We start from the raw sequence: 20180 nt of genomic DNA on the forward strand, positions 1-20180 counted from the left end.
ACGACATGAATTTTTGCCCTTTTGGCCGCCCATACGTTTGTCCCGGGTCATTTAATTTTAATTTTTATATCGCTTTCCGTGTATTTTGTAGTGATTCAGTCATGGTATATTATATATAACGTAAGGATGTTTTTTCTGATAAATATTTTTTTAAAACTTGTAACTCTAGGGGCTTTACGTCATGGCTAATGATATGTAACGTATGTTCGCCAGAAAAAATTGCCAGAAAGTTTCGTCTTATAGTTCTATGGTCTTACCCAGGTACTTGGTGCAATAGGAAACAGGTCTTTCTGTTGCTGACTGAAAATTATGTTGTGATTCCATGATAGTTTGACATTTATGATACAATATTTGTACCACGAATGGAAAATAGTTTATTTATACATATTTTACTGTCGGTGGGGTGGATTTTCCCCGTGAAGTGACAAGCAAACTATAGTCGCTCAAAAACGATTATACAGAAGATTATCATTATTCTAATTTTTACGACGTTATACTTGTAGGAGATAAATCAAAGAACGGAACCAGTGATGATTGAATTTTCAACGTGAGTAAAACTTTTCACAGCAGGACGTTTTGTATTCGTGATAGTAGCGTACGTTCCTTTTCTAGGGCTAGACGATGACTTCATTTTTACAATTCATGTTTCTAGGAGAGTGAAACATTGACATATACTTCTACATGTGGGGCCCTAAAATAATTAAGCATAGTTTGCAATCTGCGCCCTAAATATTTTAAAGAGCATGCCCGTGACCTCATTTGCACCTCACTACCTGACATTTATAATAGGGTCCTGTCCTAGCGGGCAGTGAGTGTCAACATCTGCTCACGTCAGTCTGATGAAGGCCTATTAGGTTGGGCGTAGGCTAACGGTACGAGACACCGGGTTCCTTTTTTGCCGGGAAAAGTCCGTTCTGGTTCAAATTTAAGCCAGGGGCACAAAGGTTTCATGTTAAAAAGTCCTTCTTTTTTAGAAAAAAAAAAAAAAAAAAAAAAAAAAACACACCACGATTGAAATTGCTGGCTACGGGGTATACCCCCCCCCCACCCCCCATTGAAGGGATAAATGACAAATGCAATAAAAAAAATTGGACCACTATTGGTGATCAGCCATGGGGTATAATTACAATCAGTTACAATTACTCGTCGTCCACTCGGCTTCGCCTAGAAGCCAAGGTACACTCTTGTATATCGTATACAGTGGACCACTCGTGTTGATAATACCAAACGCACGGTCACATGCCTCTGCCACACCCTACAATGAACAGTTCTCTTCACTGCACCATATATAAGGTTTACTCTCACTATTTTCTCTGTCACTCTAGCTTTTATACTCGGCAACGTACGGTACAGCAGTATCTGACGATCGCACTCTTGGTTGCAGAACAAGGTAAACTATTTATAATTCTACAGAAATAGGGACATTTTTTGCTCAGTTTAATAATTACATGAAAACTTATGTGGCGAAGGGAGTCACCGGGATGTTTTGTCATGGGAATTTTTCAAGGCGATACGCTAACTTCTCCGGCTCTGGATCTCGATAACGTTCCTACCTTTCCTTTTTCTTACACACTATGGTATGTACTTCGTGCAAATTTCAATATTATTTATGTATAGCTTATATTTTCATTGCATTTGCATTCAGTTTTCATTATTTCCAGTTTTTATGTCATACTTTTGTTTTTGTAACTTATTTCATTTAATTTCTTTTCTTTCAGCCTTTTCGGTTTGATGTCGGCAATAAACATAATCAAAACCGAATCAATCACTTGGCAGATTACTTGACTAAGTGCAGGTAGGCCTACACCAGAGACAATCAACCTATACACCCTGTCGGCGATTGAGCGCTACACTTTGATCTGAGGCCCCATTTCTGACAGCCTAGTACCATTCACTATTCAAGTAAGTTTTTCTTTTGGCTTTTATTTTCACATGCAATTTTTTAAACTTTATTTCTACACCAGTTTTAGCGCTGAACAAGCCCTTGGCAGCGAGGCCTTTTCGTTGGTAATTTCGTCATCTGTAATGTTAGAGATTTTACAGATGCCAACACTCACATTTTCTTTGTTTTGAATATGTCTTTTGTCCGTCACTTTTCCTTTACTTTCGCCACCACCAGATGTTATATAATATTTTGGCGACGAAGCCGATGCTGAAAGTCGCAAAGTCTAGTACATGAAGATGCAACAGCTTTTTTTCAATCCTCAAAGACTTGACTTCTGCCTCTATTGTTAGTCTGTCCGCGGCTGTTGGAATGGTTTGGATTTTTCTTGTGCGCCTTGGCCACCCCTTTCCACTGGTAAAATTTCTAAATGTTAATTTTAATTTTCCGCTCTTTATTATCCCAATCCATTACGTTAATTGACGGGATCCCTGTGGCCTACTTTTTATTTATACGTTGTAACATGTTGAGCTGTCTCTGCTAATCTAACGATACGTTCTATTCCTTTGTTTTTCGAGGTAGGCTTTCTGCCTTTTGTTAAAAGTATTACTACATTTATAATACTCCAGTAATAGAGACATTTTTTTTTTTTTTTGCTCTATTTAATAATTACATGAAAACTGTGACGAAGGGAGTCACCGGAATACTCGACACGGGGAAAGTAAAGACAATTATGCGATAAGGCTAATAAATTATAATAACGCAATGAGAATTAACTAAAAAGAAAGATGTAATTATTAAAGGTGAGGGCACAGGGGGGGGGGGGAGGCATGCGGTTTCTAGCACATTTACTAGTGTTTCAGTCACATTCTCACAAATGCAAGCTAAATCTATTCAATTGAAGACTGGTGTGACTGCGTCACTATTTAGATTGTTGGTATTTTGATGGTTAAACAGGGTTTGTTTTATTTTTCTCATGTTCCATTGTAAGCCAGCCGGTCCTCTTGCTATTCGGTTGTTCTGTGTGATTTTTACGTTTAAAAGTAGATGGTCGCTACCGACGTCTTCGTATACATAACAGCCCTATATTTTTTAGTAAAGTTGAGTCGCGACCCAAAATTTGTTCACTTAAAGGCAACATGGTGGATAGTTTCGCCATCTATATTAACTTTGTAGATGGTGGCGACTGCTTCCGCTATATCTTTGCAGATGTCACTTTCATTTGTTTGTATTTTTAGGCGTTTTGATGTAATTTTGATAAGTATTTTCGTTAGGCATATTGCCAGTTTTATTGATTCGCTCACATTTCTCTTCTTTGCGTTGTCTATTGCAGTGCGCTTTTGTTCTGAGTTAATTTCTTTTTTGTATACCTTGCATCCTTTGAAAGATGCAGGGTGTTTTTCATTGCAATTGGCGCAGTTGCAGCCGCTTTCCGAGCATTTTTTGTGACTGTGCGCCCCTCCACAGTTCTTGCAAGTCTCGGGTGACTCGCATTGTTCGGCTACGTGCCCGAACTTTTGGCAATTGCAGCATTGTTTAACCGTGGTTGTGACTGGTTTGTAGTCACGCACCTTATATTTATGGTAGCCTAGTATTAGCCCTTTTTGCAGCAATTCTGTCTTTTGATGTTTGTTTTCGCATGTTATTTTCACTTTGTTTATTTCTGTGCCAGTTTTTGCACTGAACATGCGCTTGGCTATGAGCCCTTTTTCGTTCGTTATTTCGTTTTCTGTAATATTTTGCGAGATGTTGCATATGACAACAGTCAACACTCAGATTTTCTTTGTCTTGTAAATTCTGTTTGCCTGCCACTCTCCTTAGGCCCACCTCATTTAGTCGACTTTCTTTTGCTTTCAGGGAAAGTAGGCTATTTGCCGAAGTTTTGTCTTTCACAAAGATGAGTGTGTGTCCCCTTTTGGTTTTGATTGTTTTAGTGATGCTTACATCGCCAAGCATCTTTTCGAATTTGATGGGATTGTCAGTTAGGTGTTTGGGCAAGTTTTCAAATAGGATGGGTTTTGGATAGGTGCCCTTTTGATTTTCCGGTTTCTTTTTGTTTTTGGTTTGTACTTGAGTCCACTCCATTTCCTCGCTATCGCAGCCAGCCTCCTCCCCGCCCCGTGAAGGGTCGTTTTCTGGGCTATTGTTGGCGATTTTGTCGGAATCGCCTCCTACTGCCCTGTTCTTTTCCGTTAATTTGGCCCTTTTAGTCGCTTACCTACACTGGTCTATCGTTTCATTGTGTGAAAAGCTCCAGTGGCCAGACAATTTTCACGGTGCCATGAAGATAAACAGTTAAAAAATATCCACAATAAATTCGGCAACCGTAGGATGCGCCAACATATAGATAATTGCGATAGTATTTATGCCAAAACATCAAAATGAATAGCCCTGCCGTTCCAATCGGCAATCCTCGACTGTCGAGTGCGGAGACATCCGAGTAGTTCCAAGTGCTGCCGTTCTACCCTTTAAACCAATCAAAGCAACGGAAAGGGGTCACGTGATCACTTGACCTACATCTGATCGATGTAAACAATGAATTTCCATGCGAAGCTTGCACATTTAATAGATGATTCCCATACGTTGTTTCAATAAAAAAATACGTCCTAGGTTTTTAAAATCGATGTCAATATCGAGAGAAAGATTTAAATAGTTGGAAAATACGTGTATTTTAGGTGTATTTATATAATTGGCTAAATGATGGCGTGAATTCACGGCAAAAAGGTATGTAGTATAGCCCGTAGACTGTGCACTGTACCACTTCTACAATCGCACACAGGTCACACTATTACCCAATATAGTGATCAGGGGCGGATCCAGAGATATTTTCTGAGAGTCTTCCAAATTATATTTGTTGATCCATCCTCTACTTTTGACCGTCTTCCGACAGAAAAAATTAGATACCCGTCAATGTAAACTTGAAAATCTGACCGTCTTCCGGAAGACCCAGAAGACGGCCTAAATCCGCCCCTGGTGATCATATAATCACTTGCATGTATGTTCAGTAATGTTACATTGAATGCATTTTAAATTCTCAGTTGTGTTAAAGCGCATATAATCACTTAAAATTATTTGACTCAATATTTTACACTGATAAATAGTATAAATCCATGTGTAGAGTTACAAACTAGGTATCATGCGGACTGTCTGTTTATGAAGCTGGAAAGTGCTCAAAAAATTATTTCAAAAATATATAAGTGCTTCACTAGGTAGAATAATTGAGTTTTTTATGTTCAAGTTTATCTTTAAATTGCAGAGGTACAATTTTTAAAGAAGTTTAATTGTTGCAACTAATTGCAGCATTGTCTAGTAATAACAGCATATTAAAAGAAATAACAGCTCACATTTAACAAGGCTTTTATGATATATATAACATATTTTTCCAACTTAATTATTTCAACTGTGAAATTATAACTTTCTACATTTCTTGTGCATATCTGAAAAAGAATAATAAAATGCCAGGTACACTTAAAGTTTTGCAAATGGATTTTAGGTCTAAGAAAGCAGGCTAGCAATACCATTTTTAGAGCTAAGCTTGGCAGTTACCCTATTATTTCAACTATAACTAAACCTGTCTAAAGATTAGTCTTAGACTGGAACAACTACTAGTAGATAATAGAACTGTAAATCAGGTGCACAGTCTTGAGCAAGATACAAAGGGAAACACATGGACAGAATCTATCCGAAGATAACAACCTACCAAAGAAATTATATCAAATAGAAAACCTTTTAGAAATATTGAACATAAAAATCGAAAAACACTTCTGGCAGGAATTAAATAGCTCAATCTCAAACAAATTAAGGACATACAAAACAATAAAAAAAATATTATGAATGTGAAAATTACATCAAAATGAGTGTCTCCCCATTAAATATCAAAACACTTGCAAAAATTAGACTAAGTGACCACAACTTTTTTTTTTTTACAAATAATGCAGATAGCTGGCAGCACTGGTGACTTTGATATACCAAACCCTGAGACTGATCTCAATTTCTTGGGAGATGGACCTTGTATTTTGGGAAGAGTGCAACTGGTTGATGGTTCTGTAAAAGAAGCAAAATAACATTTTACTTTTCATACCATATATATTAGTGCATTATAATGTGCAGATACTGACTACTACAGAAACAACTTTAACGTTGGATAAATATCCAAGTGGGTGTAACAAAGATATGTAAAAATAGTAATGTGCTCAAAATTCAGTTATAAAAACAGTTGCCCTGTATAAATAAAAAGACAACATAGAATACATATTTCAAATAAAAACATCTGGATACCTGGATACACAAATGATTTAGCAAATACAGAGCAGACCGCAAATCCTTGATTGTTGCAAGTGCAATTGTATATACAATCACTATGATTTAACTATAAAATAAATAAATAATAATGAAATAAGATAAGACAGTCGCATGTGAGTTTATCACATGATTGACACCAAGTGATATTAACAACTATAATTACATATATCCTCATGATTCAAAGGGCATAGGGTAGGTATAGGATTCAATGTATTAGTGGCTCAGCATGTTCCTTTTATGAGGAACTAAGCTGTAACAAACTATAGGCAAATGAGACCCACTGTTTAATATTTGTTGCAACTAAGACAAATAAATCAAGTTTAAAGATCTAATAATTAATAGGGAGCCCACTAGCATTCTGCTGCCCAGATTAATATCAGATGCCTTGAATAAAATTGACTCTTCTCTTTAAACTGAACTACATCTACCAGTCACCCTACTCATTATAATTATTCCTTAATTGATACTGTTTGTCAACGTATTTCTTTATTGATACTATTTATGTATACCTTTACTGATTTTATTCATAAGGGAAAGTTACAAGGATTATTCCTAACAGTCCTAATTAAATTAATCACATTGCAGCTTGTTCTGTGAAAAGCTATCCTACTTTTTCTGGCTCACAAGATACAGTAAATATTCCCTAAAATACATTCTCATTGAAGTTGGGCTTAGCCTATACATATTTATATTCACTAATGGTTGCACATGTGCAGCAATGTAACTGGGGGGGAGGAACACTCCACAAATAACATAAAAGATTCTACCATGATACTTAAGCCTTTGTCTCATAAAATCCCACCATAACATTTGTTTGTATATCTTGTTGTGTGAAGCCTTACATTATTTTGTGTAAATGCAATGCTAATATGGATGAACTAATAATGAGATGTTAATCATGGCAAGAACATACAGCTAGCTTAGGCTGTATTCCCAGAGCTTTTAGATTGATCTGTCCCCGTGGGGAGTCTCACTAGATTACTGTCAGATAATCCGGCTTAAATGTCCGTCCCGCCTACTACAAGCTGTAAGGGGGTATTTAACTTTCGTGTCCGCCCCACTGACAGCTGTTTAGCGTGAACCCCTAAAGTAGATATATCTAATTTCTGGAAATGGGGTCTTATTCAACAGAGAATGAGTTGTTTCATATCTTAAAACCTCTAAGTATTTACAAATAAAATAATAATAACACTAATAAACTTTTTTATCATTTTCTTCTTTTTTCTTTCTTTCATATCACTTTTATCAGTCACATATTGTTATGTAACATCAGCCACGTACAATGTAAACATCACACGATCAGGGCTGATTTAAAAACAAATTACAATATGTTGACATACCTTCTTCAGCAGGACTGCCTTGTTTCTCAGCTTTCTCATACTTCTTTGCCGCCTGAGATAGCCCCTTCTTGTTAGTTAGCTTTCTGTAGCAAGAAAAGTGACATCGTGGTTTGGCTTCCAAATCGTCGAATCCTTTATCTAAATCCGTACTGTACGGATCCACTGAACAGCAGCGGCTTCTCTGCTGCCAAATTTCCGCCATTGTTTCGCTGCGACTCTAAAATTTTCCCAGCGAACACGTGTGATGGTATCTAGAGTCTCTTAATTAGCTACCTTCTTCTATGTGCATGCAACACGAAAGATGAGAATTTGGCGAAGATTTCGCGTCTCCCTCCTCAGACTCTTCATTACAGCCGTCATGCTGCTTTGTTTACATGGCATGGCCTGGTGGGAAGGTGACGTGACCCCTTTTCCGTTGCTTTGATTGGTTAATCTGATCTGAATCTGATTAAAAGGCTCGAACGGCGGGGCTATTCATTTTGATGTTTCGGCATAAATACTACCGCAATTATCTATATGTTGCCGCACCTCTCGGTTGCCGAATTTATTGTGGATATTCTTTTACTGTTTATCTTAATGCACCGTGAAAATTGTTTGGCCACATCACATATTGAAGGAAAGAGCTTTTCTAAACGCTTTTATGCATATCAGGTAGGGGACTATTTTAGCGGCCTTCTTTTTAGCTTTCTTGGAGAGGTTTTCACCCTCCCTATTCACTCTTACAGGGCTGGTTTGGTCTGGGACCAGAGGACCTGTCTTCCTCTTTTCTGCTTTTCTTTTGTTTTTGTCACTGTTGTGCATATCCTCTTCAGGGACCCCCTTTTCTCCGGTCATCGGTTGACCGGAGCCGCTCCTTTCCTTTCTGGGGTCCTGAAAAGGGCCATCAAGAGCTGGTACACGGCCCTGCTCTCCTTCCGGCACCTTCGTGCTTTCAGCCATCTCAGCAGGTTCACGGACCTGCTTTGCTACCTGGTTCTCCTCACCCCTGGGAGAGCTTTTCAACCCACTGGCAGGTACACGGTCCTGCCCCTCTGCTGACTTTCTCCTCGCCCCTTGGAGAGTCTTCCAACTGACTGGCAGGTACACGGCCCTGCCCTTCTACTGACTTCTCCACGCCCCTTGGAGAGTCATCTGTTCCACAGGCAAGTACACGGCCCTGCCTTGCATCCGATCCCTCATACTCACCTTCGCCACGGTCGGCAAGCAGTGCTCGCCGGAGCTGTGGCGGTAGAGAAGCTAGAACCTCCCGAAGGTGGTTCAGCATCTCAAGTTCTTCGTTTTGTGTTGGATACAACAGCCTTTGCGTAAGACATTATTGGTATTAGCTTGGTATGTTGAATGTTCAATCGACCTAATGAATCAAAGTGATAGATGGAATGAAGAAATCTGGAATGATCTGCCTGTAGTATAAGTTTGCAACGGCGAAGCCGTTGCGGGAAAGTTACGAGGTCTCATGCGTCGAGATTCAAGAGCCTCTTTCAATCCCCGAGTTCTTGTATATTTTCTTCTGCCTCTATTGTTGTTGCACGTCTGTCCGTGGTGTTATTTGGGTGGCTTGGATTTTTTTCCTTTCCTCTTACGCTGGCCGCCCCTCCAGCTTGTGTATTTTTTCCAGATGAATCCTTTTTTTTTCCTTGTTTCAGCTATGATTATTCCAATTCCTTCACCTTGTCTCCGGTCGTCGGGTGACCAGATTCTTTCCTTAATTTTGAATTGGTGTTGCCCTTTTCAGGGCCAGTTGTATTTTCTCCGGTCGTTGGGAGACCGAAGCCGCCAAGTTTTTCGTGCACGATCTGTATCATTATTTATATAAGTCAAGGGTAGTATTTTTGCCTGGTTTGCTTACTATTATGTTTTTCAGCTTTAGTTCTTTAAATAGGAGGTTATTTTCAAACCTGCTGATTGTTTTTGTGCCCAGAAAAATAGTCTGCTTGATATATATTCAATGTTAACCAGCCAGTTGTAATTCGAGTACTCATAGGAAGTTTGAGTGCTATGCGTAGCGCTCTATTTTGAATTTTTTGTAGGTCGTTGAGCCTTGTTTTTTTGGTAGCCGCTAGTATGACCGCACCGTATTTGAGTATGGGTCGAATGAATGATTTGTATAATTTTAGGAGGCAGGCACTCGAAGACCCCCAGTTTGTACCTGTCAGTCTGATAAGAAGGCCAGTTCTTTTCCTGGCTCTTTTCACTATATTGTCAACGTGTTTTTTAAATGATAGTTTCCTATCAAAGGTGATTCCTAGCAGTGTTACTTCCTCACATGTTTCTAAACGGTCACCAAAAAGTGTGAGGTTGAGCTTAGGTTGTTGATTTGATTTTGAAAAGATGATTAATTGTGTTTTTTTTTTTGGTGTTTAGTTAAATCCGCCTTAGAGAGCACCATAGTTCGAGATCCTTTATCACACCAGTCAGTCTGGTTTCTATGCTTTTGACATTTTTGCATGATGTCCACATGCCTAAATCGTCTGCAAATTGAGAGACCTCGGTGTAGTATCTTGGGTTTATTGAAGCAACGGGCTGATTACAGACCCCTGAGGCATGCCAGCATTGAGACTTGCATATTCGGATGCCTCACCTTTGATTCTGACCTTGATCTTTATGTCTTTCAAAAAAGATGACAGCAAGCGGACAATCTTAACTGGCAGGTTACTATGTGCTAATTTGTACCTTAACCTAGCGTGCCAAACTGAGTCAAAAGCCTTCTCCACGTCAAGCATCATAGCGCCCGTAACCCAGCCTTTGTTCATTGCCAGTTGTGCACTTTCAGCTAGTCTTAGCACATGTTCCATTCCTTCCTTCTTGCTCATGTACGCTCTTTGCCATTTATTGAAGTATTGGTCATTTTCAAGTTTTTCTTTTATTCTGTTTGCGATTATTCTCTCGAATAGTTTGCTTAGGCAGCTTAGCAGGCTGATCGGTCGATAATTCGTTGTTATTTTGTGATCTTTCTCAGGTTTGGGTATCATTATTCCAGTTGCTTCTTTCCATATTGTGGGGAAATATCCCAACTGCAGACAGTTGTTATAAATGTCGCATAGTTTGTTTTTTAGACATTCAGGTAGTTGTACATGATTTTATAGAAAGGGCCTTCTTTCTTTTGAGCCAGGTGTCTTAGTTTTCTTTTCAGTTTTATAAGCTTAAGGGTGTCCTCGCTTACTCTCCATACATTTTCTCGTATCTTTGTTTTTGGGCATGCGGTTTCAAGTGCATTTATTAGTGTCTCGGTCACATTCTCACAAGCTTCGTCTATTTCAGTGGTGGTAAGTGTGACTGCGTCGCTATTTAGGTTTTTAGAAATTAGATGGTCAAACAGTGGTTGGTTTATTTTTCTTGTATTCCGTCGTAAGACGGTTGGTGCTCTTGCTATTCGGTTATTCTGTATGATTTTTACGTGTAGAGGTAGATAGTCGCTACCACCATCTTCACCTACATAACAGTCCGCTATTTTCGAGTAAAGTTGAGTCGTGACAAAAGCCATGTCCAGAGTATCAGTGTTGCCGTTGGTGGCCATATGTGTTGTTTCGCCCTCATCGTTAAGATTGATCAGATCTAATTCTTCACTTATGTCAAAAAGAACGTTCCCGGTATTGTTTTTTTTTTTTTTTTGCAACCGAAGAAAGCATGTTTACTGTTGAAATCACCTAAAAAGAGGCAATGTTGGTATTGATCAGCAAAGTGCTTAAATACTGCTTTGTCTAATGTTATATGCGGTGGATTATATAATGAGACTATTACCGTTTTTCTTTGATTTATTGTAGTCTCTATTCCCAGAACTTCAGCTGTGAGGTTGCTGGTGTTGATAGTTTGGAACTCTGTCTTTCTTAACGAGTATTGCCACTCTGCCCCCGTGTGCATCCCTGTCCTTGCGCAACATCTGATAGCCGTTTACTGACATTTTTGTCCTCTCACTCAACTTAGTCTCATTTATGCATACGATGTCGGGTTTATGCTCTACCAAATATTCAACTAAAAGTTGTTTTTTGGATTTCAGACTGTTTATGTTGATATGCAACAGATGTACCGCCATCATTTAGGTGGAGGGGTTGATACGTGTTTGTGTGTCCGTTTTACTTAAAAGCAACGTGATGGATAGTTTCACCATCTATGTTGACCTTATAAGTGGTAGCTACAGTTTCTGCTATGTCTTTACAGATGTCGCTCTCGTTTGCCTGTATCTTTAGTCTTTTTGATGTCATTTTGATAAGTAATTTGGCTAGGCATATTGCCAATTTGATTGATTCAGCAACATTCCCTTTTTTAGCATTGTCTATTGATATGCATTTTTGTTCGGTGTTCATTTCTTTTTTATACACCTTACATCCTTTGAAAGATGCCGGGTGTTCTTCTTTACAATTGGCACATTTGCGGGTGCTTTCTTTGCACTCCTTATAACTGTGCGCCCCACCACAGTTTTTGCAAGTCTCGGCTGACTTGCAGTGTTCGGCTACGTGCCCGAACTGTTGACACTTGTAGCACTGTTGCACTGGTGCTGTGACTGGCTTGTAGTCACGAATTTTGTATTTTTGATAACCCAGCAACAAACCGTTCTCAATCAAGTCTTTCTTTTGATTTTTGTTTTCACACGTAATTTTCACCTTGTTAATTTCGCTTCCTGTTTAAGCGCTGAACATACGCTTAGCTAACAGAACTTTTTCTTTTCTGATTTCATCGTCTGTTATTGAAACTGCTATGTTGCAGATGACCACGCACAAATTCTCTTTATTTTGTTTTTTGTTCGCTACTTTTCTTATGCCAACCTCATTTAGTTGGCTTTCTTTATTTTTCAGGGCAAGTAGCTTCTCAGCTGAAACCTCATCTTTGGGAAAGATAAGGGTGTTACCTTTGTTTTCACAATTTTAGTGATATCGGCATCACCAAGCACCTTCTTTAATTTCAGTGGATTGTCATCCAGGTGCCTAGGCAAATTTTCTAACATAATGGGCCTAGGTCTTTCTGCTTTTTTGTTTTCTTGTCCGCTTTTTTTAGTTTCAGGGTGGACAATGGTGCACTCTGATTCCTCGGAGTTTCCCTCCTCGCCCCGTGGAGGGTCGTCTGCTGGAGCCTTCTCGGTGATTTTGCGGAAATCGCCTCCCACGGTCTCCACCTTCTCATTCAGTTTGTCACTTTTCTCGGCCTTTTTCCTTGCTTTCTTTGAGAGATTATCTCCCTCCTTCTCCCCTCTAATGGGGCTGGTTTGGTCACCGACCAGAGGACCTGTCTTCCTCTTTTCCCCTTTTTTCTTTCTTTGCTCACTAACTGCCCAATCCATTTTGCTGTCCCCGGTCATCGAGAGACCGGGTGTCTTGCCCTTCTTTGGATGGGCTTTGCCCTCTTCAGGGTCTATCATTTCTCTGGTCATCGGGAGACCAGAGATATCTGCTGCCTTTTTGTGGCCCTGAAAAGGACCACTGAGAGCTGGTACACGGCCCTGCTCTGTGTTTTGAATCTCCTCACCCCTTGGAGAATTAACCAACCGATTTGCAAGTACACGTCCCTACTCTGTATCTAAATTCTCCTCACCACTGGGAGAAATTGTACTTGTATCTTTGCTTGCAGGTACACGGCCCTGCTCCGACACCTGCTTCTCCTCGCCCTTGGGAGAGCAATCCTGTTCATACTTACCTTTGCCACAGGGATCAGCTAGCAGAGCTTGCCGAAGCTGTGGTGGTAGAGATGCCAGTACCTCCCTAAGGTGGTTCAACATCTCTACCTCCACGTCCTTAAAAGGACGTTTTGTGTTGGATACAACAGCCTTTGCGTACGACATTATTGGTATTAGCTTGGATGAATGGAATGATCGAATCAATTCATGCTTCTGAATCGGAATGATCTGCCGAAGGTTGCCTTGTTTTATATACTCACATATCCGACGCCAACGATCTTCAAGACCAAACCTTACCTTGATTGGCCAAAACGACCACTTATGAGTGTAGAGCGATATGATTGGACAAGTCCTCAATTCTTAGGGTTCTGACACATTTCAGCTATCTTGCACTTTCATTTTTCTTAGGTAAGGAAGATGACTTCAAGAACGTCACAGATGTTCGATCCAAATTGGTGGGAATTAAGTATATTTCTTTTGCAAATTTTGATTTCTTTCAGAAATCCACTAAACGTGATGATACATACAGAAATATGCCATTCCTTCACTCTGCCTCGGATTCAATGCTGCATATTTTAGCACACCTGTCCCACATACAGTTATACAAATTCAATGATTTTAATAAAAATACATCCAATGAGGTGCACATGAAATAAGATGGAAATTTGGGTCATCCAATCACCAAATAGACCGCCTTATTACAAATCTCCCTAGCATATACCCCAAATCATTTTTTGCTTTCTTAACGAGTATAGCCACCCCGACCCCGTGTGTATCCCTGTCCTTGCATAACATCTGATACATGTAGCCATTCACTGACTTTTTTGTTTACTCACTCATCTTAGTATCGTTTATGCATACGATGTCAGGTTTATGCTCTACTAAATATTCAACTAATAGTTTCTTGGATTTAAGACCGTTTATGTTGATATGACTGTTTATGTTTATGTTGATATCAGGTGTGCCGATATCTATAGGAGGTGTGGTTGATGAGTGTAAGTGTCTGCACCTGTTTTACTTAAAGGCAACGTGGTGGATAGTTTCACCATCTGCTGACTTTATAAGTGGTGGCTTTTTTATTTGTTGATTCAGTTGCCCTTGGGCCCATTCTGTAATTCAGACACAGTCTTATGATGTGCATGTCTTCAGTGCTGCTTAAGTGCAGTTTACCTTTCTCATGGAAAATAGTTACTGAGCCACCTTCATACACATATGAGTACTTTGAACAATTTTGCAATTGACAATTGCCACTATAACAACTTATTATGCTGTGAATCTGCTCATCCCCAATGCTGTCTTCCTCTTGTAGGTTTGATGTTCAGACTCCACTGTGATCTGGACAAGAGTTATCTTCCCCTCTTATTCTGAGCAGTATGGCAGAGCTTGTTACCAGTGTAAACACTGTATAATGTTTTGTATAAGCTTCCCTCTTTCTTTTGAGCTAGTCTTCTCATTTTTCTTTTTAATTTGATTAGTTCGTGTTTTTTTGCTGACTCTCCAAGTATGTCCGAGTACTCGCAATACCTGTAGCTCAGTTGGTAGAGCGGAGGACTGTAGTGGACAGTATGAGAATACTGGAGCAGTTGAATAAGTTTGTCGGTGAAGCCGAGGAGGGAAGTTACGAGGACCAAAGTCTTGTGACAGTGGCCTCTTTCAACCCTCATGCTTTTGGGACACAGCAGGAGAAAAATAAATAAATAAATAAATAAATAAATAAATATATAGATAAATAATAAATAAAGTAAATAATCAGAAAGAAAGAAAAAAATACAATTAATGGTAAGAAGTTGTTCATGAAATCCATATTCCACTTGCAGGCATTGTGCCCATTTGTATTTGTCTAGAGCAGTATTGCTGTGATTTCTCTGGATGAGTAATTTTTGGATGTGTAACGCTTTCATTATGAGGCTGGAGGAGTGTTTCGATACCCAGATGAAAAAGTCTGTTGGATATTGGTTTGAGGTTTGCTGTGTTACGTAGATGCTCAATTTTGGTACCATAGGGCATTTTTAAGGCTATGCAGAGGGCTTTGTTTTGGACTTTCTGCATCTCCACTTGTCATGTCTTGTTTGTGGTAGCAAATATCACTGCTCCATATTTGAATATGGGGCATATGAATGCCTTGTATTCTCTAATCAAGGTTGAGCTTGAGGTACCCCAGCTGGTGCCTCTCCGTCTTACTAGGAGATTGGTCCTCTGCCTTGCTTTGGTTGTTATGTTTCTTGTATGTTTTTTAAATGTCAATATTTGGTCTAGGGTGATTCCGAGTAAGGTGGCTTCCTTGACTTGTTTGATTTTTTCGCCAAACAGGTGAACTTCAGGCTGTATTTTCCTTTTTTTATTATGGAAAACCACTGAGTTTTTTACGTGTTTAGTTTGATTCACCACAAAGAGCACCAGAGTTACAATAAGTCTGAGTGCTGCGTTTAGTCTTATTTCCAGTGCTTTTGTACTTTTGGCACTGGTCCATATTCCGAGATCATCAGCAAATTGTGATGCTTCCACTTTGTGGGAAGGGTGTATGGGGAGGTCATTCACATATAATAAGAAAAGAAGAGGGCTGAGGACTGACCCTTGCGGTGTGCCTGCATTCAGCCTGACAGGATGGGAGACATTTGTTCCTACTCTAACTTTTATTTCTCTGTCATTGAGGAAAGAAGATAGCAGTCTTATGAGTTTGTTCGGAATGCAGTAATGCCCTAATTTATACTTGAGTCCATCATGCCACATGCAACGGATGCTTTTTCTACATCAAGCAGGATTGTTCCTGTGGTCCACTGTTTATTTATAGCAAGTTGGGCTGCCTCAACTAATCTGACTTTGTGCTTGATTCCTTCTTTTTTTTCCAGGTACGCTCTTTGCCATTTGTTGAAGGCTCTTGTATGTGTTTTGGACTGTAAGTGCTTTTATGAAGTCAAATGGTACTTTGCCTCGGCTTCGGTGCTGCATCTGTTGTGTGCTGGGAAGCGCGTGAAGTGCTGGATCCCCTTATTTGTGAAAACAGGATAGACTGAAAAAATGAAACAGAAATAAATAACAAAATTAGCATTTGAATTACTACTACATAGTTATACATGATTTTACAAAAAGGGCTTTTTTGTTTTGAGCTACGTGTCTTAATCTTATTTTCAGTTTTATAAGCTTTTGGGTGTCCTCACTCTCCATATATTTTCTCCATATATAATCTTTTTTTCTTTGGGCATGCAGTTTCTAGTGCATTTACATGCTAAATCTATTCCATTGGAGGCTGGTGTGACTGTGTCACTATTTAGGTTGTTTATAATTTGATGGTTTAACAAGGTTTGGTTTATTTTATTGATGTTCCATTGTAAGCAGATTGCTGTTCAGTTATTCTGTATGGTTTTTGTGTAGAGGTACATAACAGTCCGTTTAAGCCTAGTCATGACAAAAGCTACATCCAGAGTATCAGTATTGCCGTCACTGGCCATATGTGTTCTTTTGCCCTCATCATTAAGATTAATCAGGTCTTGCTTTTCACTAATGTCGACACAAACCTTTTTGGTATTTTTTTTTTTTTTTTTTTTTTTTTTTGCAACCGAAAAAAAAAAAAAAAGTTTACTGAAATGGAGTATAGCCACTCCACCTCCATACGCATGCATCTCTGTCCCTACATCTGAAGGCTGCTCACTGTCATTTGTTTTTTCACTCAAATTAGTCTTGTTTGTGTATACAATGTCAGGATTGCACTCTACCAAATGTTCAACAACTAATAGTTTTTTTGTATTTAAAACTGTTTATGTTGATATGCATCAGGTGTGCTGACATCTTTAGGTTGTGTGGTCAATGCATGTTAATGTGTTGCAACTGTTTTACTTATCTTGGCAGAATCCTCCAAGTAGACCAATCATGGACTGTTATTTTTTTTTTGTGTGTGTTGGTATTAAGTTTGGTTGATTCAATTGCACTTGGGCTCAGTCTGTAATTCAGGCACTGTCTTAGGATGTGCATGTCTTCAGTGTTGCTAAGTGCAGTTTACCCAAGGAATATAGTTATAGAGCCACCTTTACGTCTTCCTCTTTTTTTTATTGTTTTGCTTGGTGTTTCACCCTCTTTAGGATTGATTTTTCCCTCTTCAGGGCCTCCAGTCATTGGGAGACCAGAGATGTTTCCAGCATTAATTTTTGGGGCCCTGAAAAGGACCATCAAGAGTGCTGCGTATGGTGACTCCCTGTCCCTTTGAGTGCCCCTAGCTCCACTTGCAGGTAAATGGCCCTGCTCCACAACATGCATCTCCTCGCCCTTGGAAGAGCCTTCCTTAACCTAGTAGCAGGTACTGTACACTGCCATGCTTGGCAAAAAATCTAATTAAAAAGTTCTAATAAATAAATAAATAAATAAATAAATAAATAAATAAATAAATAACAGCACTGGTGTGGATTTTGTTGTTTCCCATCTTGCTTGGTCATTACTTTTTGTTCAGCTTAAGTTAAAAAAAAAATCCAAACTTTGGCTGATATTCTGGGTGTCAAAGATGATACTTTTTATTTTAGTCTCATTCCATTTTTCAGAAAATACTTTAAAAATTTTCTTTTAGCAGCATCCCAAAAGCAAAAAAGAACATTCAGGGTATCACCAAACCAGCCATCCATTATTTGGCTCGCCATGGTGGTGTCAAGCATATGCTGTAAGCGTATCTCTGGACTTAACTGTGAAGAGACCCGTGGTGTCCTGAAGGTGTTCCGCAAGAATGTCATCCGGACTCCATCACCCACACTGAGAATACCAAGAAGACTGTCACTGCCTATGGTGTATTCTATGCTTTGAAATGACAAGGCCATACTCTGTATAAATTTGTCAGTTAGGCAGATCTATCTCATTAGAAACATAAGGTCCCTTTAGGATGACAAAACGTAAAAGAAAAGCTCTGCTGATACGAGCTTTGCAATAGATAAAAATAAATAAATAAATAAATAAATAAATAAATAAATAAATAAATAAAGTAAAAATCCAAAGAACTGTCATAGAAAACAATGGAATATCTTGTAGACAAATACATACATATATACACAGCTAATCTTATGAAGTATCCTGTAAACAAGTTAACTTAGTATATATTGTGTAGTCAGTTGTACTAGTACCCTTTGGTTATCCTTTACCTCAGTGCATGCAGTCATTTTTGTTAAATTATTCAATTAGTGATAAATTTATCCTGTTGAGGACAAAATGTAAGACATGCTTTTTTAATCACCTTTTTAAATATCCCAGGATCAAGGGTTGGTCAGTCCAGGATTAATAACTTTTACCCACATGAAATTTGTTAAATATGCATTTTTTTGGTGGGAAATTCTTTTGATGTTTTTTAGTACCTTTATCTGACTTTCATGTAAATTATGACCAATTTGAATCTTCTCATGTCTAAGAAATTTTGTGGCTCCATAGTGTATCTGCATGGTTCCATGTACTGAACATCAGATGGGCAGGGATTGTTTCTTTTTATATTAATGAACTATTTTCTGTTGATATATGTATTGGTACATAGTTTTGCAGGCCAACCTGCAATAAATTGTTCACATTTACTAGGTTGTCATCAAACTTTGAGGTCTGTAAGCATTTTTTTATTTAAAAACCTAAATTTGATCTTCATGAAAATTAATTTTATAATTTTCACTCCAATTCATTTACTTATACAACTTCAACCTTTTTGTAATAAACTGATTATCATTAGAATTATTACTGTTAACCCTTTCCTGGTCAGAAGGCCTGAAAAGGCCCATGTATATCAAGTTTATTTTAAATCTATCTGTTTGCATATTTTTGAACAATCATCTTGAAATTTGGCAATTAAATGCAGGACAGTAATATCAAACAATATTTAAGTTAAAATTACTGGGTCCTTGCAGCTTTTTTAAAGCAAAACAATGTTTATTTGCCTTTTTGTTTTTCAAGTTATATTGATATTTTTTTCATTAGAGATAATTATTTGTAATTATTAATTATTATCTCTGAATATCATTGGAACTCTATGAACATTTAAGTCAGAGGAGATAATTAAGAAAAAGAGAAATAATATAAAGTTGAGAAATACACTAGTGGTGTGACAACTAATAAGTGTTGTTTTAAGAACCTTTTGAGTACACTTGCATTTTTCTATCAACAGTGAAAATTTCAAGCCAATACAATGAAAAATACGGATGCTGTGACATTTTTAGTAAAACAGTGTTTTACCGCAGAATTAGTAGAATTCCACCAGAGATAAAGATAAAATGGAGATAAATGTTTATTTATCCGATAATATATATAATATCAATAAAAAAATGTTCTGTACAAGCATTGTATAAAAAGAAAGACAATAAAAGCTGTATGAATAAAAAGTTTAAGACTTTGTATTAAAAAAGATACAGCTAAAGGATAAAAGCTATATGAAAAGCTTTTGATACCCTTAAAAAATAAGTCTGGGTTTGCTGGGTAAAAAATTTAAAAAGATGTGAGCGGGATGAAATTTAAATCTTGATGAAAATAATTTGGAACTTTCCTGTAAAATACAACAACATTGGGCATTTTCAGTTATAGAGAACGGTCCCTCTAAGATCCTTTTTATGTCCTTTCACAACAGTGGGAGCAAGGGCAGATTTAATTAATTTCAATATCCAATTTCTTGTATCAAGTACAATTTCTTGCAATTTCGTGGGGTTACAGGTTGGATCCAGGATTATTTGAAGTGGGTGTCCATGGATGCGAAGCCGACTCCCTCCTCCCCCCCCCCCCCAACCCACACACACTTGGCGTGGGGTATGGGGCCCTTTACTGGGCCCTGAAAATTTTTGGTATTTAAGAGGGCAAACAGTGGCTTTTGGTATGGTTTAGAACTATGATTCAGCTAGTCAAATTTCCAATTTCTTGAGGGAACCATTGGTGTGATTTTTTTTCTGAAATCGAAGGGGGGGGGGGGGGGGTTCAGGACCCCACTGACACCCCCTAAATCTGCCACTGACATATAAATACAAATTATGCTCATTTATTTTGCTGAAGGGTTGTTTTATAGGTATAAAAGTGACAAAAAATTTAAATCATTGTGAAATATAGCAATTAC

At 38.4% G+C, this 20180-nt stretch overlaps 1 protein-coding gene and 1 long non-coding RNA gene across 4 annotated transcripts; one reads left to right on the forward strand and one right to left on the reverse strand.

Annotated features, from left to right (window-relative positions):
• Positions 1–1232: 1232 nt before the first annotated feature.
• On the forward strand, positions 1233–19461 carry LOC147762289 (uncharacterized). 3 transcript variants are annotated; one of them, XR_015333949.1, is made up of 4 exons: positions 1233–1390; positions 1719–1902; positions 17227–17420; positions 17688–19461. It is a non-coding gene; the product is annotated as an uncharacterized LOC147762289 (long non-coding RNA). The 3 variants fall into 3 exon arrangements; XR_015333947.1 differs by having other exon boundaries at positions 1235–1390; positions 17685–19461; XR_015333948.1 differs by lacking the exons at positions 1233–1390; positions 1719–1902 and having other exon boundaries at positions 17196–17420; positions 17685–19461.
• On the reverse strand, positions 5101–7907 carry LOC147762290 (uncharacterized). The gene is made up of 2 exons (XM_087011361.1): positions 7525–7907; positions 5101–5926 (listed from the first exon to the last, which is right to left on the reverse strand). The coding sequence occupies exons 1-2, from the start codon at positions 7724–7726 to the stop codon at positions 5781–5783; spliced, it is 348 nt and encodes a 115-aa protein (XP_086867487.1). The 5' UTR covers positions 7727–7907; the 3' UTR covers positions 5101–5780.
• Positions 19462–20180: the final 719 nt, after the last annotated feature.

Source organism: Lingula anatina, chromosome 4 (assembly GCF_051362555.1).
Source record: "Lingula anatina isolate TDL-2025a chromosome 4, LinAna3.0, whole genome shotgun sequence".
In the NCBI taxonomy this organism is placed as follows: Eukaryota; Metazoa; Brachiopoda; class Lingulata; order Lingulida; family Lingulidae; genus Lingula; species Lingula anatina.

Coding starts and splice junctions, on each gene's coding strand:
- LOC147762290 (XM_087011361.1), bottom strand. CDS start 7,726: ATGGCGGAAATTTGGCAGCAGAGAAGCCGCTGCTGTTCAGTGGATCCG. Junction 5,927..7,524: donor AGGCAGTCCTGCTGAAGAAG/GTATGTCAACAT, acceptor CTTCTTTTACAG/AACCATCAACCAGTTGCACT.